The 27,163-nt window shown below is 48.9% G+C and overlaps 1 protein-coding gene and 1 pseudogene across 1 annotated transcript in view; one reads left to right on the top strand and one right to left on the bottom strand.

Annotated features, from left to right (window-relative positions):
• RASA3 (RAS p21 protein activator 3) overlaps window positions 1–27,163 on the top strand; it is a 115,726-nt gene that overhangs the window by 15,063 nt on the left and 73,500 nt on the right. Inside the window, exon 2 of the mRNA XM_037125672.2 lies at window positions 21,052–21,169. Within this exon, the coding sequence (XP_036981567.1) occupies window positions 21,052–21,169 (118 nt within the window). The remainder of the gene's footprint in view (window positions 1–21,051; window positions 21,170–27,163) is intronic.
• Window positions 5,689–6,681, bottom strand: LOC119034599 (glyceraldehyde-3-phosphate dehydrogenase-like; annotated as a pseudogene).

The raw sequence follows: 27,163 nt of genomic DNA, 5'->3' as shown, positions 1-27,163 counted from the left end.
GGGTTGGGTGTCTACTGGGTTAGGGTGCTGGGTGAGCTGGGGGTGAGTCCTGGGATTGGCGATGGTCTCTGAAGCCCCAGGGCCCATGCGTGGGCCTGTCCAGGAAGGAGCTGTACCAGTGCCTTTGGCTCCTGGTCTTGCGGTGGCTCGTGTCCCAGCACTGCTCTTGCGGCTGTCCCAGGACCACCCCCAGCCGCCTCCCCTAGTCGGGAAAGGCTTCCCTGCGCCTCCCTCTCTCAGCTCCAGGTCAGCTTCCTCCAGAAGAGCCTAGCTCTCCCCTCTGATCTTAGTGCCCCCCTTCCTGGTTCCCCTCAGCACCCCTTACTCTGTGCCCACAGGTCCCTGCCCTCGAATCACCCAGCCACCCCCTTCCCGTCCCTTTACGTGTCTCTCCTCCCCCCATTTCCCTTTGGAGGGGCAAGGTCTCCTTCCTTCTGAGGTTCCTCTTGGAAACCCTTTGCTCTGAGAGCTGAGCCTGAGGCTGGGCTGCCTTCACCTCTGCTGCCTCTGGGAGAGGAGGCTGCTGGGTCCACCTGCAGGTGGGCTCGGAGGGGACCTGCCTCGGTAGGAAGAGCTGGCACGCCCAGCCTGCCTTCCCAGAATTCTTCCTCTCAACCCCGGCTCTCAAGGGTGGTGCCCACGCCAGCAGCATTACCTGGGGACTCGTTTGTGGAGCAGGTGTTCAGGCCCCACCCCAGACCTACAGAAGCAGGGACTCGGGGTAAGGTCTGGCAGTCTGTGTTCCCAGGAGCTCTCGACGCAGTGGGAGTCTGAGGGCCCCTTGCCTGAAGCGCGCCATTCCCTCGTAGCTGAGGCTCCTGTATTGTCGCCAGTGGAGAGTGCCCCTCATCATGAGCTGTGTTCCGGCTCTGGGGACAGGGGTCCTGACTTTTCTGGGTGAAAATCCTCCATCTGCTGCCAGGTTCCGGCTCCCTTGGGAGATGCGAGGAGCTGGCCTAGTGCAACCGCAGCTCACGGAAGAAGCCCCTTACCGGGAACTCTCTCTGGGCGCTGTGCCAACACCCATTAGCAGTAGATGGAGAGTTTTGTTCCCTTATCTCTGTCTGGTGTCACCACATCCGTCTGTTTGCACACCAGCATTTCCCATGCAGACTGCCCAGCGGTCCCAGTCTTAGGTGCTGGGGGGCCCATGGGCCTGAGTCAACAGGACCATGCCCCATGCCTGACCACGCAAAGGGACTTCTCTGCTTTTTGCCTTTTCCACTAAAGCCTCCACTGCCTGCCTAGTCTTTGGAATCAGAGGGTAGGGCACACAGTGTGTACTGCAGCATACATGGAAGGCAGTTCAGTTGCTCATGCTCTGTCTGGGATTATCGCTGCCGTGCCATGTTACCCTGACCACAGATTTAGGGTTTGACGCGCCCCTGGAAGTACCTACCGGCATCGCTCAAATTGCAGTCAGGGAGAACTCTAATTACTGACCTGGGATGGAGGTTACACACGCTGTCATTGCACTTGAGGTTTTCTGAACAGTTGTGTGGTTAGAGGCTATTTTGGAAAGAAAGATTGTCGTACCTGTAATTGAAAATGCCAAGCTTTTTTCCATAGTCTGCATGGGGGGTGGGGGGTGGGTCGTGGGTAGTGACGCTTCTTTTCCAAAGACAGCAGCCCACTAGAATTTTGCCTGCAGCTTGTTTGTGGCATCAACAACTTGCTGTTCTGCAATGCAGTTTTCAGTGTTTCACCCTGAGCAGCTCTGAGTGTCGATGCAGGTCAGCTCTACTGCTTTTGCAGGATCTCATGGTGGAAGCATTGGCATAGCCCACCTTCAGGGTCTCGGCACCAGAATCTCTCCCACCAGTCTTTTAGGGTGGATTCAAGGTCACCCAATAAGCATCAACCAGGGATCAGCTGCTTGTGTGTCCTTGTGCAGTGAGGTCCTATGCAGGGGCATGTGGGGCTAAGTGACTGTGTGGATGTGCTTGGTACTGTGCTGGGCAAGGGCTAATGCTGCCCCCCCTGGACAGCCTGGCTGGCCTCTGTGCCTGAGAGTCACACTCAGACACACTGTGGGGTATTGGTGTGCAAAACATGTTGCAGTACCCCTGACCCAGCAGAGACCCCCAGGGTCCAGTGCCTACTTCTGTGTCCCCCTGACCCAGCAGAGGAGCCTCTGCGAGCCAGTCTGTCGGAGGTGCATGAGCTGGGTGCATGTCGCACTCCCCTGGAGAGCTTCAGAACAACACTAGTGCCCGGTCTACCCACTGAGGCCCTGGCTCCGTGGGTCTGGGCTGGGGTGCTTGCAAACTTCTAGTTTTGCCAGGGTGGAGAAGAAGAGGAAGAATGTCAGTGAGGAACGCAGTTGGGCTGAGGGTCCGTCACCTTCCTCTTCTCTCCTCTCACTTTTCTGCTAGAAGGGTCTTTGGCCCAAATGTTCTTCACTCTCGACCACTGACAATTGCCAGCAACTGTTGGCTTTGCATCTTTTGGATGCTGTGTGTGTGTGTGTGTGTGTGTGTAGAAGTAAACATTTTCACTGAAGAAGATATTTGGGGAGTACAGAAAAGCAAAGTTAGAATATGAAAAGTTACAATTCCACATCGGGTGCCTTTTGTCTGGGTAAACCCCAGACACTCCCTTTCAGCAGGTAAGACTGGGTTGTCACTATGTCCGGGTGGCTGAGACACAGGCCACACTGAGGAGGTACCTGCTGCAAGGGTGCTCCAAGCGTGAGCATCCCAAGTGGGCCCAAAGCTGTCAGTGCAATGCTTAAAGCTTAGGGACCCCCACCCCTTTTCAAAGAGCACCCTTCTCTCCCCGACGCATGGAGCCTGCTGCAGCCTCTGCTTGGAAGCCAGAGCCGGAAGGGACTGGCCTCAGCTTCATACGTGATTGCGCAAGGCCTTGGTGCAACGTTAAGAGGGCAAGTTTAAAGTCAGTTGGTCCCAGGCTCAGTTTTAGCTTTGTTGACCAGCTGTGTGCCTTGGGAAAACAGGAACTTAGCCTCTCGGCCTGGTTGCACAGCTGAGCCACCTGGAAGAAGATTGAACAGACTTGTAACCTGCCCATGGTACGTGCCACATAAATGTTGGTGGGTTTTACCCTTATGTTCTTGAGCTGTCATTGGTTTGGGGCTATCGAAACATGACCAGGGTGTACGCTGGAGGTGAGCTTTCGAACTGATGTTGGAGATGAGAGGAGGCCGAGAACAGGGCTCCGCTTGCTTGATGGGTCCTGGTGTTGATGGGGAAGAACCCAGAGCAAAGCTGTGACCGAGTTAGACACGTGAAGGGAGTGAAGAAAAAGATGCTCAGTGCTGTTGACGCTTTTCTCAAGACAAGACCACAGTGCCAGAGGTTTGGACCAAAATAGAGCCATCTGCATGTCCCATGACTGAGGTGACGTTCTGAGAACTCATTTGTCAAGCCTGGCTCAGCGCTGCCTCTTGTCTGACCTGCAGGATTGACAGTTCTCAGAAAAGTTTCCCTTAGAAAACTCTTGGGATTTTGATCCGGTTGCAGGTTGTAAGCAGAAGGAGGTGGGCACCACCCTGGACTCTGGCTTTGCCCTAACGCACCACAAAGCCCCTTGACGCCCAATGCAGTCCTGGGGGCCACCTCCCCCTCAGCTCTACATCTAATTAGGCGACCTCTACGTTATTCTGATATACCTCAGTGGTGAAGTGAATATTTACTATGATAATTTAGCAGAGCCATATTTTTATAGAAAGACTGTGATTTACTGCAGGGACATTTTAGGACACTTCAGAGTATCTCAGCTGAAGAGCTGTTACTGCGGTTCGGGGAAACCATTGACGGCCCTGTCTGGGACCCCAGCCCCCAGAGCAAGGCTGCAGCTTGGACAGACCAGCGCCTCTGTGGTCACTGTGACCACGTACGCACAGTAGCTGTCACTCCCTATTGTGTCCCATCCCCTGGAAAGCTGTACGGTGATGACAGTGACTGGTTCCTGATCCTACTGTCAGTGGTTCGGACTCTCCTGTGGGCTGGTGGGGGCCCAGAGGGGCAGAAAAGGCTCAGAATGGTCGTTGTGGAACGTTTACCCTGTGACGGTGCCAGGAGCCACGTGCAGCATTTCGTAGGCAGTGTGATCCGTTTCACTGACCGAGAAACGAAGGCTTACCAAGAGGCACGTACCGGATCTGAGATGACGGGAGGGGAGGGCAGTTTGGCTAGGTGCGGGGCCGTCAGCGTGCGCGGCTGGTTTGGAGAGAACCATGCTTGGCTGCATTCTAGAAAGCTCAGCAGTAATCTGAGACCCTCTCAGGTGGCCCTGTAGTTCGTTCTGCCTTTGCAGGGCCCTGCTCACCCTCTGATCCTGGGGGCTTTGAGCTTCTCGGGAGGACTGGGATGTGGGGGTGGTGGTGGGCCAGGACTCCCTTTCAGCTGGGAGTGGAGCTGCCACAAGAACCTCCTGGAGGAGCTCCAAGAGGCTTGGCTGCCCGCCCGGGTCATGGCGGATGTCCAGGCTGTGGGTGGTACAGCCCCAGCCCCACGGGGAGAAGGAGCCTGGAGGAGCACAAATGTGTGTGTGCAAAGGAGGAGAGTCGCACCCTTCGTCCGGACATGAGATGCTGACCTTGAAAGAGCAGGTTATGAGGGGGAAGGTTAAATCATGGAGTCATGGTATAAGAAGGCAGGATACCTAGTGTCACATCCACTGCTCACCCGGGTGTCAAAGGTGTCAGAGAACATTGTGGGCATGAGGGGCTGCGTGCAGGCCGCAGGCTTCTGTGTGATCTTTGCTCCTTTCATCGTAGCTCAGATGTTCTAGTCAGTCATTTTAACACACACACACACACACACACACACACACACACACACACACACACACCAGTGGTTAGCTGTTTCCTGTGTTTCTAATTCAGGCCACTGTACAAACCATCTGGAATGTTTCCTTTGCCCTTGGGCCTCCAACTTCCCTGACCCCGTGCCCTTTGCCCTCTGACCTCACAGGCTCTATATCCCATCTCCCTGTGTGGCTTGACCTCCATTTCTCTGCCTCCTGATCCCCTATCTTGGCCGACCAGGGCCTGCCACTTTATCAGGACTCTGGCAGGGAGGGCTGACGAACGGTCTTGGTGACACGGGGGAATTTGTCGTTCTTAGACATAACGGTAGGAACTAGGATTGGGCATTTCCTGTGAATTCAGTTTATTTTAATTCGTGAAAAATGGTGAATTAGCCCTTGATTGAATAACAAGCAGTCTAGACCAGCCAGCGGCTCAGATTCTGGGAGGCTAAAAATAGAAGTGGTTGGGGAAGGGAACGACTGCATGGTGGGCAGAAACCCAGATGACGCTGAGGTGAGCGAGTTTCACAGGTAGACGCTGGCTCCTGTGCTGCAGTGGCTGATGGGACAGCAGGGCGGGCCCGGGCTTGGCTGGGGGCTCTCTTCAGCTGTGTGTTTTAATCAGATGGCAGTGGGGGGCAGTTCAACTTTAAATGACAATAAGTGAATAAATGTGGACTTTTCAATGTTGGTTTATTAGCTGTAGCTAGGCTTTTTGTTTGTCCGGATGCAGTGAACTTTATTGATGGTGCATGACAAGGGAGGGCTCCCTACGCCCCTCTCCTCTTTGGGGGGGTCTAGGATGGAAACAGGAGGTCAGGATATTCTCAGTGCGTTAGGGGATCAATTTGGGGCAAGGACTCTTCCCCAGCTGAGGGTCTCTTCCTGTCACTGGGGCTGGTGGTTCGGGGGCTCTTACTCCTTGGGGGCCATGTGGACCGCAAGGTCCACCACTCTATTGCTGTAGCCAAGTTCATTGTCATACCAAGAAATGAGCTTGACAAAGTGGTCATTGAGGGCAGTGCCAGCCCCGGCATTGAAGGTGGAGGAGTGGGTATCACTGTTAAAGTTGCAGGGGACAATCTGGTCCTCAGTATAGCCCAGGATGCCCTCTGATGCTTGCTTCACTACCTTCTTGATGTCATCATATTTGGCAGCTTTTTCCAGGTGGCAGGTCAGATCCACAACCTACACATTGGGGGTGGGGACATGGAAGACCATACCAGTGAGCTTCCCACTCAGCTCAGGGATGACCTTGCCCACGGCCTTGGCAGCACCAGTGGAAGCAGGGATAATGTTCTGGGTAGTCCCTCAGCCATCATGCCACAGCTTGCCAGAGGGCCCGTCCACGGTCTTCTTGGTGGCGGTGATGGCATAGACTGTGGTCATGAGTCCCTCCATGATGCCAAAGTTGTCATGGATGACCTTGGCTAGGGGGGCCAAGCAGTTGGTGGTGCAGGAGGCATTGCTGACAGTCTTCATGGAGTTGTCACACTTGTTCTGGTTCACACCCATCATAAACATGGGGACATCCACAGAAGGGGCAGAGATGGGGAGCCTCTTGGCTCCCCCTTTCAAGTGAGCCCCACCTTTCTTCATGGTGGTGAAGACACCAGTGGACTCCACAGCATATTCAGCCCCAGCATCACATTTGATGTTGGCGGAATCTCACTCCTGGAAGATGGAGATGGATTTTCCATTGATGACAAGCTTCCCGTTCTCAGCCTTGACTGTGCCTTTGAACTTGCCACGAGTAGAATCATACTGGAACATGTAGACCATGTAGTCATGGTCAATAAAAGGGTCATTATGGCGACAGCGTCTGCTTTGCCAGAGTAAAAGGCAGCCCTGGTGACCAGGTGCCCAATACGGCCAAATCCGTTCACTCCGATCTTCACCATCATGTCTCAGGGTGGAGGCCAGCCCTGCGCAGGAAGACATGGCTGTCTGTGGAACAGGAGGGGCAGAGAGCTGTAGCTAGACTTCGAACCTGAGAAAATTATTCCGAAGGTGAAAGGGCTCGGGGCCCGCTTTGTACATGTGTTAGTGTGCAGAAGTATGCTCACAACTTGGAGAGTAAGAAAAGTGAGGGAATTTTAAATAAGTGTTTGCTACGTGTATGTCACCTTTACATATGTGTATATTTGTGTGTGTACATATATATATTTTTAACTTTTGTAAATGTTAATCAGGATATTTTCAGATTCTAATAGATAAACAATATAATAGAGAATACAGAAGCAAATTGAAATATATCCAGGAACCTAATTTATTATAAAGATGGCATTTTAGGTCACTGGGGAAAGGGTGGTGTAGTCAATAAATGGGGTTGGCTTGACTGACTATCTTGAAAAAATGACATCCTAACTCACACCATATAAACAAATTCATACAGAGTAAAGCTTGCAGCGTGAAAAGATAAAACAAATACCAGTGACATTTTGGAGAATATTGTGAATAACCCTGGAGCATGGGAGAACTTTCTAAGTAGTAAACTAAAATGCTGAAGAGGAAAACACAACAGTGGATTATGTAAGAATTTAACATTTCTGGAGGTGGGCAAAGGGGGAAAAGTGGGGACAACTGTTAACAGCATAAACAATACAATAGAATTTAAATAGAATTTAAAATTTTTGCATGAAGAAGACACTGAATGACAAGTGGCCCCCCTGAAGGGTGGCTGTGACACACGTTCCTGACCAGCCTGCTCACAGCAGACCCTGGGCTCTCACACGCTGGACAGACCGGCCATCCAGGGGCACGCAGGCTGTGGATGACAGAAGAGAAGAGGCAGGTTGTGTCCCCAGATGGGGCACCCAGAACCGGGCGGGGAAGTGCAGTGCACAGCAGCGATGTCTTTCTGTGGCTGGCGTGCGCCCTCCCTGCTGCGCGCATCACTGTGCTGGTCCCCCCAGAGAGGCAGCAGCCGAGATGTGGGGAGTCCGAGTGCCCTGGGCTGCCGGGTGGCAGGGGCGACTTGAACTCGGTGCCTGCAGGTTGAGTGCTTAGACAGCAGTTGGGGGAGTACATCTGCCGCCGTCCCACGGACCACTGTAGTTCCTGAAAAGGACTGAGACAACCCATAGGTAGTAACACATTTATCATATGGTGAAGAGAAAAAAGCTGGCTCAAGAGCCATGTACACTATCACCCTAGTTTAGTGAACAAGTCCAGAACGTCCGCCTCCCGTATATCAGTGCATTTATTCCTTGCATGGCTGTGAGGTCATGGAAGGGTCTGCAAGTACCCGCAGCCAGCAGTCAGTGTGGGTTACGGCTCACAGGTGTGGCGCTAGGCTAGGGGAGAGAGAGATGGTTATCTTTTCCTGTATACAACACTATGGAGTGTTGCTGGTTGCAATGGGTAGGTATTTCTTTTGTAATTAAAAACATTTAAAAATGCCTCAAGGAAAAAATAGTTTCTTTAGAAAACTTTTAATTTTAAACATAGAGGTTGCTAAAAGGGACTGTGCATATTATCCAGTCACCGCGGATTATGTCCCTACTGTGTGCTCAGAAATGGGATAAATGACATGTGCAGTGTGTCCAAATTTGGACCCCACGTCCTGGCCCACTGTTGCCGAAGGCGCTCTCCCTGTTAGAATCTCCCAATGCCGAACACTTGTTTCCTCTTTTCTTGGTCAACGTACATTTTGTTGTAATAAACATTGATCATTCCTAAATCTTTGTTTTATGGATTGTTTTCCTAGAAGACATAGATACTGATCTATTCATGGTTTTAAAAAACTATTTAAAGAGATTGAGAAATGGCCACTTGGGATTCATCGCCAGGCATAAGGGGGGGTGGGGTGGGAAAGTGGCCTGGAGGGTGGTGGCTGCTGCTTTCATTTTTCCTGCACATGTGTGACTCTGGCAACAAAACGCAGGTGCCACCCTGTCAGGTCGAGGGTCACTGAAAACGTGGAAGGTGAATGAGTTTCTGTTTTGTCAGTCTGTACTTCTTGATGTGTTGGTGTCTTTTCAGGGAGGTGGGAGGCAGATGGGGAGGGGTCTTTGTCCCCATGGGGCTGGGGACGGCTGGGGGCAGCTCCACTCTTGTCTGAGGGGCTTCAGAGCCTCTTTCCCCAACAGCCCCTTGCGCTGGGCACTTCTCCCCAAGGTCGGAGGCGCTACCTCACCAGCACCTGTTCTCTGTGCTCTGAGAGCCACAGCTGATGTTATAAATAACCTGCCATTTGCTAAGTATACAGCCTAAAAAGGTGAGGTGGCTTGGGGTGGCGGGACAAGTGCGTATGCACAGGTGAGGTCCACTGGGGATGTAGCTGGGAGCCCATGGGAGCAGAGGCTTAGGACTCTAGTGGGGGCCATCCTCCCACCCCCTCAACCCAGGAGAAGGAGTCTTCCTTCATCTTTGGGTTTGGAGAGCCCCTTTTATAAGGCCCATGGAGCAGGAACTGCTGGCCCTGGGTGGGGGTGGAAAGCGATCTCTATGGGCTCCTGGGGTTTGGGTGGTGGAGACAGGGAAGGGCTTATCAGTGCCGTGGGCACTGAGTTGGAGAGGGTGCTGGTGACGTGTATGCATTTTTGTGTTTGTCGGTGTTTGTGACGTCAGGACTGTGGAGGAAGGTGTGTTGCACATGACGGTCTCTTTGCACTTAGAACCTGATCCTTCTCTCAGGCCATCTTCTACAGTAATAAACGAGGAAGGAAAAACGAACGTTTTAATTTTACAGTTTCCTCCTATTCTAAAATTGCCATTAAGACTCAAAGCCAGTGGCCTGAGCAGCCTTTGGTTTGTGGTTCTTTGTAGGGAAGAGCAGATTAGAGACTGTCTTTGTGGCTGGCTCACTGAAGTTGGGCCAGAGGATCGGGCGGGGGCGGGTGCCCTTGGCTGTCAGCCCTGAGCACCAGGGTCAGGCCGAGAGGCCTGTTTCTGCTGAAGGTTCACATGCAAACAGCCTGGAGGCTCAGGCTGTCCCGTGGGGTTTTGTGGCCTGTGCTGGGCTTGTCGATTCCAGCAGCGCCTTGTGGGAGGGGTGCACTGTGTGTGTGTGTGTGTGTGTGTGTGTGTGCGTGTGTGTGTATGTTGGGTGCTCTGGGGCAACACCGGCCCACCCTAAGGTTTGTCCGCATTGAGCAGTTAGCCCAGGTTGTGGACCCTGCCTCGGTGGCAGGAGCTCTCTCTGGGGCTTGGTCCCGTGGGCCCTGTGCCAGCCTGCAGATTCCTTTGGAGAACGGAGTTCTCTGGGACAGACAAACATGCTTCTTGGACCCTTGCACTTTGGTAGGACTAGGACTACATCAAAGGAGGATGATGGGTTCTTTTGGGATGTACCCCCCCAGCACCACCCAAGGCCACTCCAAGAATGTCCACTTGGACCCAAAGTCCAGTAGGTACCAGGCAAATAGGCACATACCCCTCAAAGCATCTTGTGGGACCCTTACATATTGTCACGTCAGAGAGTTGATAAACCCACTTCTTGCCAAATACCACCAAAACAATGACAGCAGGTGGATTTGCCGTCTGCTTTCTGGGCAGGTGTGGTGGTCTCAGAATAACTTGGCACTGCTCTTGCTCCAATGGCGAGGACACTGCAAGAGGGCCCTGACGACGCTGGTCCCTGCCCTGGGTGGTGCTGTTTACCCCTTGAGAACCCAGAGCTGCGCACACCTGCTGGTGTGAGTCTGGTCTGTGGTCTGGCCTTTTGCTGTTTGCTTGTTTTGCCTGATCTCAGCACGGTCACTCAAAGGGATTCCGCACTTCCCAGACACTGACAGATGACACGTGACAAGGAGAGGTGTCGGCACACTGCTTGGTGCTCAGAGGGCAGCGGGTGTGAGTGCCAAGAGGGCCAGCATCACTCAGGTTGCCGTGACCCACGGCGCAGGATGCTGCACAGGGGCGTGGCCCCCTCGGGCCCTCAGCCCAGAGTCTGTGCAGGGGGATGATTTGCATCAGGAGCCCCACATCCAGGGGTGAAGGTCCACCCTGCCAGGCCAGCCTGTGTTACCTTGCCCTGAACTACCGTCAGGATTCAGAACTACCACTCGATTCCATTTTTGGCAGTGGGCACCTCCTGGCACCCTGTGTCTGGGTCCCCACAGCTCTACCTCTAGGAACCTCCGCCTCCCAGAGACCAGACCTTTTTCAGAGGAAGTAGACACTGTGTCAGGAAGCCTCGTCCACTTCCATCAGGAAGGAGGTGCCTTTGTGCATGAAGGAGCCTCGGAGGCTCAGGTTCATCTCAAAAGGGCGCTCGAAGCAGGAAGGACAGAACAGTCCTGTATCTCAGAATCACACGTAGCTTCTGACCAAGACGCCAGCCTGCAGTGTGGCGAGGAGCCCAGAAGACCCGCTGGGTTCAAATTCCACTTCTGCTTCTACCGCCCGGTGACTCGGGGCCAGCTGTACAACGGCCCTGGGCCTCAGTTCTCCATCTGTGAAGTGGGTGGTGTGGGAGGGCCTAAAGCAGTGCCTTTGCCTGGTGAAGTCTGCGAAGCCAGCAGCGTTGTGGTCGGTGATTTGGTGCATTTGATCAGTGAGTGAAGGGACCCCTCACTCCTTTTACAGACGCTGGAAGCAGCCGTTCTCCACAGCTCTTTGTTTTTAGAGATAAGGTGGCTGGACACATCTCAGAAAGGGATGAGAAGGAAGAGGGGAAGCAGGGAGGATAAGGAGAGGAGGGTGGAGCCAGGGGGAGGGGAGAGAAAAAAGGGAAGAGTTCTTTGATTTACTTTTTAGTTTCTTCCTTATTTCAGCAAAGTTTACAAACTACCCTGTGCTTAGGTCTCGTCTGTAATTGTCCACAGTTCTTCACATGCAGTGGATTTGTAAACTTGGCAGTGTTTCTTGCTAATTAGACCAATAGTGAAGTTAAAAATAATTTCAGAGTTTCAGATAGCAAAGAGAACTCTGACTTCTTGTGGGAGGTGCTAGAGTGCCAAGGGTCTGCTGGGGTGTGTGTGTGTGTGTGTACGTGTGTGACAGCAGTTGGTGCCAGATTTGAAGCAGCCTCATTGAGGCCACAAGGGGAAGGGAGGGGTCGCTCAGCATGGGAAGCTGGTCTGAGGGATGAGTCCTGCCCCGTGCACTTCATCCGAACGTGCCGGTGGGTCTGGCATCCAGGTGCTGTTTCCGCCCTGGGGCTGGGACACTGTGCCAAGCTTTTCTCCCCTTGTGCATGAGAAACACAGCTAAGAGAACAGCCAGTATCCCATTAGAAGTAATTTTAAAGCTTTTATTATCTCACTCTCAAATGTTCTGCCTCTGTCTGCCCCCATGCCTTTCCCTTCCAGCTGCCTGTCTCTCCTTGCTGGACTGTGTTTTGACGAAGCCCGAATTCTGGAGCATTTCACGAGGTCTTGTCTCCTCTGGATCTATGTCAGCTTCCACCTCCCCTGCCCTTCCCTGAAGTGTGGTCACATTTTCTGGGAAGTTTGCCTCCCCGGCCAGAACTCACTCTTGATGCACCTTTCTGTGCCCAGGCTGCAATCTCTGAGGAAGGCTTTCATCCAGACTGTGCACAATTAATCTGGGTATCGCTAGGGTTGCGGTGAATGCTGGCCTTCCTTACAGAGGAGCAATGACAGGCGTGTTACACACATGCATCTTCCTCATAGATGTCACACCTGCCCACGTGTGAACAGTGACAGGCATCTGTGACACACACACATCTTAATAGACGCCCAGCATGCACGGCAAATAATAGGCTTATTGCACACGAGCATCTTCACAGATGTTAAACTTACTTAAGTGTGAAACCATATGAGCAAATAGCCTTGCGTTCAGCTGCAGTGTTGTTGCTGTTTACACTCTTGGGAAACCCCCAGGAAGAGTCGGAGGCAGCCCTGACTGCACAGTGGGACCTGCTGGGGAAACGGAACCTGATGCGTTTGGAACGGGTGGCAAATAAATTATATGGAAATGTCAAGCTCTGGTCATGTCCGTGTCCCCTTTAGCCTCAGAAGAGTATAGGAAAGACATCTAATTCCATGTGAGGCCCTGTTTGAGACACGGGCCCAGAGTCGTCCACGGTGTGTCTGAAAGAGTTAGGTAGTTTCCCTGTCAGGCTGGAGGCAAATGAACAAAGGGGAGCCATCCACTCAAAACTCTTTTGAGGACCCTGTGTTTTGCCCTAGATGTACTAATGGCAGACTCTGATTTTGTAAGGAAGAAAATGTTTTTTCTATTCTTTTGTTAATATCTAAGAAATTCTCTTTCTCAAATTCAAGCCAGGACTCTTTTAGAGAATGGTGTGGGAAAAAGAAAGAAAAGCAGAAGTAGTCAAAATATACGGAGTGGGAAGAGCAGGTTGAAATCGTATGCTGATTGTCTCTAAAAAATAAACTTGGGTCTTGAAAGAGAAGCTTCTCTTTCCAACCACAAACTGGGAACAGTTGTCTTTGGCTAAGTCAGGCGTCATATTTTATGTATCCAAGACCAGTCAGGGGGCTTACAGCTGCAGTACTCGTGACTTTCCACAAATTTGCTATTTTTCAGATTGTCTTTCTTCCTTGACTTCAAAAAAAAGCACTTAATGCAAACTATGGAGAACTTTTTGCTGCTGGAATCCAGGAACCTGCACCGCAGTGGTGACAGCCAGTTGTTAAACTGGTCGTGATGAGGTCCTTGGACTTCACCTTCACCCAGGACAACTCTGGTTGGAGGGTGGGGAGAACTCCGCAGCGTCTGGGCTGCCTGGGGTCCTGAGGTGTCTGGCCAACCCGAGTTCTGAGCCCCTCAAGTCTGTGTACCACTGGGTATGTTAGAGTTAGAAGTAGTGGGTCCAGTGCAGTTGCATAAATCAGGCTTTGACAGCAAAGATGATTTTCATTTCCCTAAACTTTGTTTTCATGGTTCCATCGGAATGGCGTGTGCCCGGCCTCTGTCAGGGCTGGGTTGGGGGACCTTGTCTCAGGGAGCACAGAGGAGGGAGAAGGTGCAGGTGCCTTGGGCGTGGCTTTAACTCCCAAATAAATGGGATAAAGTTAGATCCTTCAAAAAGAATCCTTTGTAATAAATGAAGTGCAAAATAGACACATCCACATACCATTTTTCACCTATCGGATTAGCAAAGATCCACAATTTTGATAGCTTAGTACTGGCACGGGTATAGGAAAATGGCATTTGCAAACACGGTGGTGGGAATGTAAGTTGCTACGACGGAGAGCTCTTTGGCAACACAATAAATTTGTATGGAAATTACAAATTCTTTGTGCCTGGAATTCTGATACTAGGAGTTTATCGTTTCTCATGCATAAATGGCATCTCTGCAAGGTTATTTGTTTCTGCATTCCTGGTACCAGCTAAAGACTGAAGATAATCATTAAAGGGACATATCTAAGGCAAAGAAGATGATCAAAACTGTGAACAGTAAAATGACAGAAACTCACAACTATCAACAACTGAACCTGAAAAGCAAAAACCAAAACGAACTAAGCAGACAATAGAACAGGAACAGAATTACAGAAATGGAGATCACATGGAGGGAGGGCGGGAAGGGGGAGAGGGGAGAACGAGAGAAAAGGTACAGGAATGAGAAGCATAAGTAGTAGGTACAAAATAGATGGGAAGGTTAAGAATAGTATAGGAAATGGAGAAGCCGAGGAACTTATATGTAGGACCCATGGACATGAGCTAAGGAGTTAGGGAATGTGGGTGGGAGCGGAGTGTAGGGCAGAGGGGGGACAAAGGGGAAAAAAAACTGGGACAACTGTAATAGCATAATCAATAGTATATATATATTAGCTTGTATTTGCTTCCAAAACCTCCAGGAGGAACAAGAAACCTGTGGCATTGTTGCCTGCAAAGGAAGCTGCAGGGCGGAACTTAGTTTGGACCACTTAGTGTTTTAAAGAGTTCCAACAAATGGAACACTGCCTTAAAGTGAACTTGAATCCTGAATATGTACTGTGTCAAACGATAAGAACGTGGGCTGCCAAAGATACACCCTCTGTGCACTGCAGAACACAGTGACTGGAGGAGGTGCTCGGGCCACATGAAAAACGAATGAAACAAAGGGTGACAGGGTGTGGGAAGCAGTAGTGTGTCTGGGCATGACATCGAAGAGGCCAGAATGCTTTATTTAGCTGGGCGCAGTGACCACACCGAACCTCCGTGCTCCGAGGGCCTGCTGATAGGGATGCAGTCACAGCGACTAGCTGCATGATCGCGGTGTTGTACATGACATCTTGTGGGGTGAAAAGATTTAGAATCAACTTGTAAAGAAAATAGGTAAGATGGTGTAAAAATAGTCTAACAGCAGAACTTGGGAGGCAGAGGTAGGAGATGTATGTAGCTTTCAGTTCTTTGTCTTTCACAGCAGGGAGTCCACACTTCAGTTTAAATTGATAAATCCAGAACTGTCAGTGAGGCTGTTGTTTAAATTTATCATGCTTGCTCAAAGAACTAAGAAACAAATTAGTAAACAAGGCTATTTCTAGAGACTGGGTCTGTGGCTGGGCATGGGGCTATAGAGACACTTTTAAGGTTTTATCTTGGACTCCTGGAAATTTCCTACCATGAATTACTCGTACTACTGAATAATAAGAACAATAAACAAAGCATGTATATAATAATAGTTTTAGACCCTGAGACAAAGTTATAGGTTAGGTCTCTGAAACCTCTGCAGTTTTCTCTAGAAAAGGGAACTGGCCTTCTCTTCTCTCCCCATGACTCACGGCCAGCCCTGGTGAGCGGAGAGGAAGCAGATGGATTTCGTTTTTGTGTGGTTAGTGCCCGAGCTTCCAGCAGCGATGCCCTCGCAGTCATGCTTGCCTGCTTGTCAAGTCTGGCTCTCAAAGGCATGTGCCTTTCTCTTTGTGTTTTCAAAGCCGGTGCTCAAATGTGGGCGACATAAACCCAGAATCCCGCGATTGGGGACTGGGAGGTCACTCCTCTGGTCAGAAATGGGGCATGAAACTCAAAGCAGTGCATCCTTGACCTGCTGCTGCTACAGGAGGAACTTCACCTGTGCTCTTCAGGGACAGTTTCATGTAGAAATGGAATGTGCGGGTTTCCCAGGTCCATGTGCCTGACCATGTGCCAGAAATACTTACTGTCTTAATAACACTGTTGCTACCATCCTCCCCTCTTTTTGCCATCTTAAAAAAAAAAAGAAAGAAAGAAAACCGGCGTTTCTCTGATTCAAAGTAAAGGTGTAGTTGAAATGCTGGACAATCGTGTCAGGGAAGGTATGAAGAAATTGGAACTTCCATGCGCTCAATACCAGTGGGAATATAAATGGTGCAGCTGCTGTGGAAAACATTTTGGAAGTTCTTCAAACAGTCACACACAGCGTTACCCTGTGGCTCAGCAATTCTACTCTCATACATAAAACCAAGAGAATTCAAAACATACATTCACACAAACGCTTATACCTCAATACCATGGCAGCATTTTCCACAATAGCTGAAATTTGGAAACAGCCCAAATGCCCATCAGCTGAAGGGTAGATGAACACATCATGCTACATTCATTCAACATATTACTCAGCTGGGAAAGGTTAGCACCCACCTCTGCTGCTGAGAACTCTTCACAGGGTTTGTAATTTGTACCGTGCATGCACCCACTTCTCCCGATTGACAGAACAGGAAGCAGCCGCATGGAGCATGTTTCTGCATCTTACATGCCCAGTCCGTCAGAATGTCTCCTGTGTGAGGCTTCCAGCCCTGGAGCTGCTGGGGAAATGTTTCCTCCTGGAGAGCTGGTGTGTTCCACCGTATTTCCACTGGTACCTCAGCTGCTAGGAAGTTCAGCGCTCAACTGACCACTAAGTTGCGCAGGGTGGGATTGGATAGATGTAATTTTTCTCCCCTCCTTTCACCATACCTCAAACTTTTAATTTCCAGTTTAACAACCTTATTATATACTTGTCTTTTACACTGTGACATGTTACCTATCCTTTTTGGAAACGAGAGGAAATCTAGCACGGATGCAAGTCACTATTCCTGTACCGTTCTCCCACCAGAGCAGACGTCTGCTGTGTTTGTGACGGTGGTCGGGCTGTGCGCTGCAGGCGTCCGGGCAGCTTCGAGTGGGGTTCCAGACGTCTGCATCAGTTTGCAGTGGAGGAGGCTGTTTATAACTTGATTTAGAGATCCAATCTCAGCTGGCTTGATAGAGTTTTGTTCTATTTAATATCAAGTGCTAAAATAGCAAGCAGCCAAAAATGTATTCAAGGAAATAGAATTTTAGTCATGAAATTGATCTCTTTGGGAAATAGACTTTTATTTTGTTATAATAAGCACCATTGGCTATCAGAATGTATAGACCCATTTGCGTGTCTAAGTCGGAATTGCCCAAGGCCTGCAATACAGATGGGGAGCATCAGAGCCAGCGTTGCTCCCCGCGTCGGCTTCCCCACACGGAGGCCTCTGGGCTGGGAGGGGACTGCTCTTACGGGACTGCTGCAGGGGCTCCTGGCCAATGTATGTATTACTTAGTGAGGCTGGCCTGTGGTTGAGTTGGAAAACCATACTTACGTAGGAAAGAACAAAGTGCCATAGCTGCGCCGATGTCTGGTGGGTTCAAGCACATCTGGGAAGTGCACTCCCAGGGAGTCCTGTTGGTGCTGGCTCCAGGCTCACAGCTGGACTATTGGTGCTTTGTGACCCCTCAGCCTTCCCTCCCAGTGCCTCCCCCATTCCTTCCTCCATCCTCTCTTCTGTGGATTTGGTGAGAGCGCACTGGCCCCCGTGCTAGGTGCTGGAGGTGACCCAGGTTTCAGCTGCCACTCTTTAGTTCTGGGGTGCCTTGTGTCTGACACGCCCCCCAGGCACAAAGGGCATTGTTCCTGAGTGCGCTCCAGCCTTCAAGACAAGGAGGGTGCCTCTCTGTCAGGGTTGAACCTGGCCGTGGCACTGAGACCTCCTTGGACCCCTCCAGTGAGGCAAGGTGTTCACACATGGCTCTTCCCTCTCCCTGGGTGCAGCTGGAGACCCAGCTGCCCGGGGCTTTGGGTTTGGGGTTTGGGTTTGGGTTTTTCTGGCTGCGTTCACTGAGAGCACACACAGGAGTTATTACCAGTCAGGGATGATGACCACTTCCAGATCCTGCCTTTGTTTTCTTTACCCAGTGCCTGATTCCTGTATTCGAAAGCAGGGTTTGCGGTTTTAGTGCTGTTTATATTACTGTTATTGCTGTTAGCAGATTAAGTGTTCAGAGATGATATCACATACCAAATTTGCTGTCTTTTTAAAAGCTGATGGACGGTTCTGGTTGGTGAACAGTAAATTTAGAGATGTGGTTAATAGGAGGAGTCATGTGAAAATGATTACTCATTTGCTTTTTAGAATGAAAACAAGAGTTGACTTTTCATTTACCTTGTAATCATTTGTTCACCTATGCATTAAAATAAATAATTCAATGCTGACTTTATACCAGGGCCAGCTTTACATTCTTATGTAAATATCTCTATTTACTGGTGGGGGCGGGGGAAGGGTTTTCTCTGAGCGAGACAAAAAGGCACTATAACATGAAGTTAGAAAGGGAAGCAGCCTCTGGCCTTTGGCATAAGTAATCAACGTGGAAGAAACAAATCTGTTCTGAGCCAAAACACAACCACCCTCGCTCTGCCGTGGGGCTGCAAGCAGAGACTTGGGAGTAACTCATCATTCTCAGCGTTTTTTGATGGGGTCCCCAACTGTAAGGACTCTGGGTAGATTACAGGGTGCTGGCCTCTGCTCCCAGCCCTCCTGATCTGAGTGGTTTATTAATGTTGGCACAGGTCGACCAGCTGGCTCTCTGGTGTTGCCATTGTCATAGCAACCAGGATGTTTCTGTAACAGTCCAGATTGGGGGCCTGTAGAGTGGGAGAAATGTGGGTCGGACTGCGTTCGTACCAGAAAGAGACAATGCGGCATCTTCCCATTTGCGAGCATCTGCTGTTTAGGGCAAGCTCTTTCTTCTTTTTCATCCTGACAGTCCCCACCTGGAAGAGAAGTGTCTGCTCCCTTTGCTGGTGTTCCGAGGTTCTTTGGAGAATAAACAGGAGCAAAATCCGGATTCTGCATTGTCTGCAATGACCACCTCTCTTAGACTTTTAATAAAGTATTTTTTCTCTTTGTAAGAAACACAGGAACTTGCAGCTAAATCTCTCACTTGTGACAAAAAACACTTTTCAAAGGAAAATACAATAAGCCCTAATTTACATCATAAAGATTACAGCTGAAAAGTCAATAAAGACAGGCTGGTTTTGAGGTTAAAGATTTGTGAACACTGCAGAAATGATTGGTTCCAGACCCAGAACTAGGAGGCCAAGAGGGCCCATGTTGAGCTTGGTGTGTGTGCTGCGGCTGCCCGTTCAGGTGAGCTCAGTGGAAGGAGCGTCACCAGGGAGCCTGTGTCCCTTCTCTGTGTTCCTATCACCTCTCCTCCCTGTCTGGAGAAGCCCATGGAGCCACACCCCACCCTTTCCTGTCTGTGGGTTCATCACTTACTCTGCATGCATATGAATGTGCACACATGACCTTTCACATCTGCCAGAAGCCTTCAGAAAATCTGACTTTTGACATTTAACAACTGATGTGAAGCTTGGCTTGGATTCAAATCCCTCTTACCAGATTGGCCATGTTTTTATTTGCTCAACTTACTGTAAAAATGACACGTTCTGGAAGGAAGTGTTGTAATAAGGTGGTTTAAGGATAATAGTGGCTAAAAGAAGACATTTATTTTTCTTTTCCTTTACTAACTGATAGCCATCGATGATGGCTATCGCTTCCCGCATGAGCTGCAGTGTGTGTTTTGGTCAGGGTCGCGCAAAAGGCGTGGCTGCACTGTGTGGATTGATGCTGAGTGCTCAGCACTGAGCTGGGAGGATGGAGTGTGGAGGACCTCCTTCTCTAGTTTTGTTTGATTCCTTCCTCCCTCCCTCCCCCTCTTCTTTTCTTTTCAGTTTTAACAAGAGTGAGGTGGGTTGGCCCTCAGCGGTATTAACAGGTATTATCAGCAAATGCCTGGGCTATTACCGGCATGGTGTGAGGGGCTCAGACCTGTTCTTTCTTTCTAGCTCTGAGTCTGGTGTCTGTGGACGCCCAGGCCTAGACATCTTTAGAAGCGCAATGATTTGGTGACAGGGAATACTCTTGGAGGAGATAGCGTGTCTGAGGCTTTTCTTCCATGTGTAGTGGACTTCACCTGGGTATCAGCTGTCCCAATTGAAAGTCACCTCTCCTTCATTCCTGCTCACTCTCAGTTCACAAGTAAACAGGGATGTTTAGACAAGCCTTCATGCTTGCTCCGAGCTTCTAGCAGAGGGTGCCAGCCATTGTGGTATTGATAACGATCTCCGGACAGACCCAGGGTCAAATAGGGAGCTGTGACATCCAGGGCATTTTCTGCAGGGCTAGGCAGGTAAGGTGGCTTTCTTGAAAGTTCCTCCCTTTTCTCCAAATGTGCTTCTGTGCTCCTAGGGCTCCTGCATTGTGGAAGGGGCTTGTGGGAGTGAGACACTCAACCTAGAACAGCTCTTTCTTGACTTTTTCCTTACTGGCTAATCATTCTGCATTAAACAGCTGTAGTTCATAGTTTACTGTCATCAGTAAAAAAGAGTTCTCCTTAGTTACTGCCCCAACTTTGACCTCATATTGTCAAGTTAATCTTAGGATACAAAAGGGACCTGGGGGCTGAATCCTTGATGCGGTGTACACGCAGTGGAGCATCATTTAGCCCTGGGAAGGAAAGAGCTTCTGACGGATGCTGTGTAGCATGGATGAACCTTAAGGACATTTCTGTAAGTCAGAGACAGCAGGACACAAACTGTGTGAAGGTTGTAGAGCAGCTAAAGGCAGAGAAACAGAAAATGGGTGGGTGGTGGCCTGGGCGGGGAGAGGAGGAAATGGGGAGCTGTTGTTTAGCAGGTGTAGAGTTTTGTTTTGCAAGATGAAAAAGTTCTAGAGACTGGTTGCCTAACTGTGAATATACTTAACATTCTGTACACTCAATATACTGTATGTACAGTTAAAGATGATTAATTTTAATTTATATATTTCTTGCCATAATTTAAACATTAAATTAAAGGGCCTAATGTGAGTAAAAACAAATAATTCCTAATTCCTAGACTGATGGAGTCCTACATCTGTCCATTTGTTTTAGAGTTTAATGTGTGTTACTCTGCATTTTTAACAGTACAAAGGGTATTTTCATCAGTATTTTGACTTGTAGCAAGAAAACAGTGACCTTACAAAGACCCAGTGAACATACAAAGGTGAAGGCGCATTGCTGTGAAACAAATCCATTGTTTGGAAATGTGTCTGTGCTTAGCAAGGGGATGAAGGAATTCTATGCTGTGTCGGTGATGTATTTACACTTGCTTTTTAGGTGAAGCCAAAAATCTTCCCACCTACCCGGGGCCAAACAAGATGCGAGATTGCTACTGCACCGTGAACCTGGACCAAGAGGAGGTTTTCAGGACCAAAATTGTGGAGAAATCACTCTGGTAGAGTCTGCTCTTGCTTTCTTTGACGCTGATAAGTTTTCTTCTGTATGGAAAAATATCCTGAGCACATATGCCATCTTGCCATCTCCTGTGTTGTTTCATTTGCATGAAGATTACCAGACATCCACATGGGCTCTGGGGTACAGGGCAGAGTTAGCCTGAGTGTCCATCTTGGGTAGAGATACTCTCCGAATGCTCGTGATGCCTGGGACCGAACATCATAAAGGAGCAAAGAGCACATATGTAACTGTGTATTTGTCTCTGAGATAATTTCTTCTTTTTTCTTTAAAAAAATTTTATTTATTTATTTATTTATTTATTTATTTTTGGAGAGGGGGAAGGGAAGGAGAAGAAAAGGAAGAGAAGCATCGGGTGGTTGTCTCTGGTGCACGCTCAACTGGGAGCCAACCCAGGCCACAAACCAGGCACGTGCCGTGTCTGGAAATTGAACTGGTAGCCCTTTGGTTCGCAGGCCAGTGCTCAATCCACTGAACCACCCCAGCCAGGGTGAGATAATTTCTTATTGGAGATGAACTGGAAATTTATGGCGACAAAAAAGTACAAATCAAGGATTTTGAGGCCCTTGGCTGGCTAGCTCAGTTGGTTAGAGCATCATCACCATATATCAAGGTTGCAGGTTTGATTCCTGGTCAGGGCACATGTAAGAATCAGCCAGTGAATGCATAAATAAATTAAACAACAAATTGATGTTTCTTCCTCTCCCCCTTCCTCTCTCTCTTAAATCAATAAATAATAAAATTAGGGAAAAACCACAGGTTTTCAGTGGATAAATATTTGTAAAGCTTTTTTACCCCTCTTTTCTTGAAATTTGTCTAGATAGGCATGCCTAAGATGACCATGGATGTAATTATCCACTGAGGTAGGAGACCTAGAAAACATTTACTGATACAATTTGGGGAAGGCAGGGGTCAGGTAAGAAAGAGCAGCACTTAACAGGTCTTAAGATTGAGATGTTTGCTGTACAGTAAACACACCCTGGTGCTTCTCAACTTTAGCTTGCCTGAGAATCACTTGGAGGGCTGGTTAAAACAGATGTCTGCCCCAGGATGTTTGGGGCGGGGCTGTAATTTGCATATCTAACAAGTTTCAGAGAGATACTGCTACTGTTGGCCCTGGACCACACCCCAGGGCATAGGAAGTGGTGGCATCCGGAGAAAAGTCACAGGAGATGGAAAAAGAGAAACCAGAAATGTGAACAGTGAGGCTGCAGAACCTCTCTTTGCATACGTGGCAGCAGGTGGGGTGGGGGTTAGTGCTTTGCAGTCTGGGGAACTGCACACCAAAGCCGGTAACAGGCCCTGAGCCTGCTGTTTATATGAAGTGGTTAATGGAGTGAAGAATTCCTGTGCAGCCAGGGACTCCACCTTTGGGTTTAGAATTATGGGTTGTGTGGGTCCATCCAAACAGCTATTTTGAGTTTGAGAACATTTTTGGCAGATGAATTATATATATCCTTGCATGTTGCTGCTTCTAAGTGGGAACAAACAGCACGTTCCAATGACTTAATGAATTTAATTTTTAGAAAACTGCTAAGGATCTCCTGCCCCTGAGACGTAGACACGTTGCACTCTCCGTCTGCACCGCTGCCGCCGGTCCTGGCGAGGCTCCTCCGCAGGCCGAGTTCCCACAGCCGCTGTGGCACTTTAATGCACACTCCAGATTCTCTGAGATAATAACTTCTGAAGGAAAATGAAAAGTCTGAGGAGTGTGTCAGGAGTCAAGTCTGGCTTTGCATTGATGATGAGATGGTATTGAGGGGGGGGATGACGTTACTGTAACCTTCAAGGCTTGTTTCTGTTAGCCAAATGTGAGAAAAATCCTTTTTGTGTTTAGTCGATGTTGGAGGCCCATGGTTCATAACCCCGGAGGACTGGAGGATTACTGTCAGTTTCTATGAAGTGGGGCTGTCCCCAGACCCGCTGAGTGAGGATCTCTGGGGAGGGAGGCTGTTTGGGAACTCCTGTTTATTTGTTTCTGGTATTTATTCTTATCTGTATGTTGATTGATTGATTGATTGATTGTTGTTCCCAACCTCTGTTTAGGTGAGGTTGAAAAAATGGGGACCACAGTCTTCAAACTATTTCAGACAAATTTAGAAGTACAAAGCATGGTTTCTGATTCTTGTGGTACTAGAAGATGCATTTGTGAGGCAGGAAAGGGAGGGTAAGAGCTAAATAAAAACAACGATGTGGTAATACTGTCCTTTCTGGGAAACCAGCTGTGTTATAGCCAGAATCAGGTGGTAGCCCCTAACATGCTATGGTAAGTAGCCAGTTAGCTCCAGCGGATGTGCTGAGGTAATGCTCCCAGCCCGTCAGAGCTGCTAACCCCTTCACAGACTATCCACACTTTCCTTACAGAGAGTTTTAATAAACTTAACTATTTTGTGTATTAATTATTCATTAACTTACTGAATATTTATCACATGCTTATCTAATATGCCAAGTAAGGAGAGGGGTGCTGTAAGCAGAAAGTTGATAACAAAAAAAGAGACAAACCTACACAAAATAATTCCATTATTTAAAATATGTGGGTCTCTGTGGCCCTTTAGTATTGAGGCAAAAACTCTATTCCCGCTGCTGGGCTTTGCAAGCTAGTAACCCCAAAGCTCTACTATACAGTGTAAGGGAAAAGGCAAAACCATTTTATAAAAGAATCGAGTAAGGAAAATTGCTGGCACCACTTGGTGCTGAATGTTTGAAACCAAAAACTGTCTTTCTTATGAGTTTATAACTTGAATCCACAAAACATCTGTCTATTCATACACATTAATGTAGTCCTGGATCAGTAGTTTGTAATATCCACCATGCCAATCAAAAGCAAATCCAATCATCTTTTTTAATACCAGGCCCCAAAGAATTCTCCTACATAAAGTTCCTTCTGAGTTCCGGCCAAGATGGAGGCTTAGGTAGAAACCCTTTGCTTCCTCGCACAACCAAAGGAGGATAACAACCAATCTAAAATCAATAAACAACCAAAATCGCCAGAAAATCAAGCAGCATGGAACTCTGACAACCAAGGAATTAAAGAAAAATCAACCAGAACAACCAGACTGGTAAGGCGATGGACCCTGCAGGCGGACTCAGAAAAACCTTGTGAGGTGGCCAAGGGGCGGGGCTGACTGCTGAGCTGGGCAGAGCTGCATGGGAGGGACTGATTTAAGGGGAAAACTGAGACTTGGAGCTGACTTTGGCTAAGGCTGGGGCTGCTGCAGTGGGAGAAAACTTCCAGTCTGACTCAAGAGTCTGCTGGAAAGTGCGCTAGAGACGAGCAGGTGAGCTGCATTGCTCCCTCTCTGGCCCCTCCACCACAGGCAGCTCAGGAAGGAGGGTTGCCCTGCCCGGGTGAATACCTAAGGCCCTGCCCCTTTACAACCTATTAGCTGTGCCAAAACAAAGAAATATGAACCAGGACTTCTGGCCAAGATGGAGGCATAGGTGGAAACACTATGCCTCTTTGCACAACCAAAATTAAGGATAACAAAGATTTAGAAACAAAAACACCACCAGAACAGACAGAAAATTGAACTGTACGAAGTCGGACATCCATTCATCCAGTCCTGTAAGAGGGGCACAGTCGGCGGCTGTCAGAGAGGGGTTGCAGCAGGAAAAAGCAGTGGCTGGCAGACCTGGGTGCGGGGAGGAAACAAGCAGACCCAGTGAGGTGCGCAAGGCCGCTGGCTGACCAGGGTCACACATTTGCATGCGCACACTGATAAACAAGGCACAAATCGGCAGTGAGACAGACTGGGCAACCCAGGGCCCCAGCGTTGGGAAAAATGAAGCCTAAAAGCAGTGATCAACAACACTTGTGGGAGCGGAGATGCCGGGAGAGACTCCCAGACTCACAGGAGAGACCCACAAAGTCCTAGAATGTGTATACAAGTCCACCTACCCAGGAACCAGCACCAGAAGGGCACAATTTGCTTGTGGAAAGTGGTGGATTTGCTTGAAATCTGAGTGGAGCAAGCACCATTGTTTCCTCTCTGACCCCGCCCCCACATATAGCATCACAACCCAGCCACTGTGTGGCCCCGCCCTGGTGCTCACCTAAGGCTCCACCACTCATATGTAACAGGCGTGACCAGACCAACAATTTATGGCTCAAACTGAAAAACAAATCAAAGCCCCAGAGCCAATACATCTAAGTGACCAAGAGATAGCTAACCTATCACATGCACAGTTCAAAACACTGGTGATTGGAATGCTCACAGAACTGGTTGATTTTGGTCACAAATTAGATGAAAAAATGAAGGCTACACTAAGTGAAATGAAGGAAAATGCACAGGGAACCATAGTGATGGAAAGAAAACTGGGACTCAAACCAATGGAGTGGACTAGAAGGAAGAAAGAAACAACCAAACAGAAAAGAATGAAGAAACAAGAATTCAAAAAAATAAGGAGAGGCTTAGGAACCTCCAGAACATCTTTAAACGTTCTAATATCTGAATTATAGGGGTACCAGAAGGGGAAGAGGAAGAGCAATAAGTGGAAAACTTATTTGAACAAATAATAAAGGAGAACTTCCCCAATCTGGCAAAGGAAATAGACTTCCAGGAAGTAATGGCATAATTAATAAAAAATACTTAAAAAGAAAACAGTTCCTAGGAACATGAGCTTGGATGAGCTCAGAGGAGGAAATATACAAAGAACCCAGAAAATAAAGGCATCAGAGGCCTCTGCAAGAGAAACAACAGACAATAGAATCAGACATGTAGAATTTGTAGAACGTCAAGAAAGTTTAATGAATATAGAGTAATAGATAAAATTAAAAACATGAACAGGAAAAGAAACAATGAAGAATTATTGAACCAATTTGAAAAAGAACAAAATAGAATTTCCAGAAGTGAAGAAAAGAATTTCAACGGAAAGCTCAATGGACAAATTAAAATAGCTGATTAGACTTAGCTGAAGGGAATATTGGTAAATTAGAAGGTAAGTTTGAAATATACCCCAGAGACACAAAGAAATGGAGAGTATGAGAGGTTTAGAGGAAACATAGAGATAGAATGGTGTCCAAATATGTCTCAGGAACTCCAGAAGTGAGAGTAGAGAGAATGGCGGAGAGGCCATATGTGAAGATTGCAGAAAGATTCAGCTTACATTCCTGAGTGGCCTTGATTAGAGGGGCAGCGTCCAGAGGCAGACCACTCTGGGGGTCTCTATAAGTTCGGAAGGACAAAGGCCCAGACTCAGATGGCAGCTCTGAGTGTGGGAGGAAGTAGACAAACCTGAGGGACCAGGTGGGGCTCTGCTGTGTGGACCAGGCCAGCAGTGCGGGCAGTTGTGAGCGTGTCCCACCCTGAGTTTGGTCGTTGCCTTCTAGGAAGTGACTGTGCTCTCGTCTTGCATCTCCCCAGCATGCCTCCTCCAGGCTCAGCATCACCTTTGGGATTTGGTCATGTACTTGGCAAAGCCACTGTAGAAAACCAAAAATGTGCACGTGATTTCTGGACTCAAACAGCTTGGCTTCCTGGCAGGCAGCTGGTCAGAGCCAGCAGGGTCTTGTGTGGTGTCTGTGCAAGGGATGTAGTGGTCCCATGTAGTGGAGCCCTCCCGGGGCCTCTGGGGGCAGGGGTCAGCCTTGAGCTCAGCTGCTGCAGCCCAGTGTTGCCTGCTTTCTGACTCTGCACTGAGTGCAGACGGAATGTGTGGGAAGAGGGAATACATGTTTCTTCCTCTCCTTTTCTCCGGCAGAAGGTTGCCCCCCGGGTTCGGACCAGGCCCTGACCGCACTGCATGTCCACCAGCAGTAACTGACCGGTGTCTAAGCATCACTCCTGATTACTGAACAGACATCTCAGTGAAAGTGCCTGCATTTGTTTTATCTTTCTCTTTATTTTTGACGTGGAAGAGTGGACATCGAGAGACAGCGTCTGTTGCAGATTTATTGGTCAGAACTCACAGGCTCTGACACATTTGAGAGAACAAGCCCTTTCTTTCTCCCTGGCCTTGCCCTTTCTCCAGGGAAGTG

The sequence above is a fragment of the Artibeus jamaicensis genome, unplaced genomic scaffold (assembly GCF_021234435.1).
Source record: "Artibeus jamaicensis isolate MK-2021 breed Jamaican fruit bat unplaced genomic scaffold, CSHL_Jam_final scaffold_833, whole genome shotgun sequence".
NCBI lineage: Eukaryota > Metazoa > Chordata > Mammalia > Chiroptera > Phyllostomidae > Artibeus > Artibeus jamaicensis.
The sequence above is the reverse complement of the archived record's forward strand: the minus strand, read 5'-3'. Positions and strand labels throughout refer to the sequence as shown.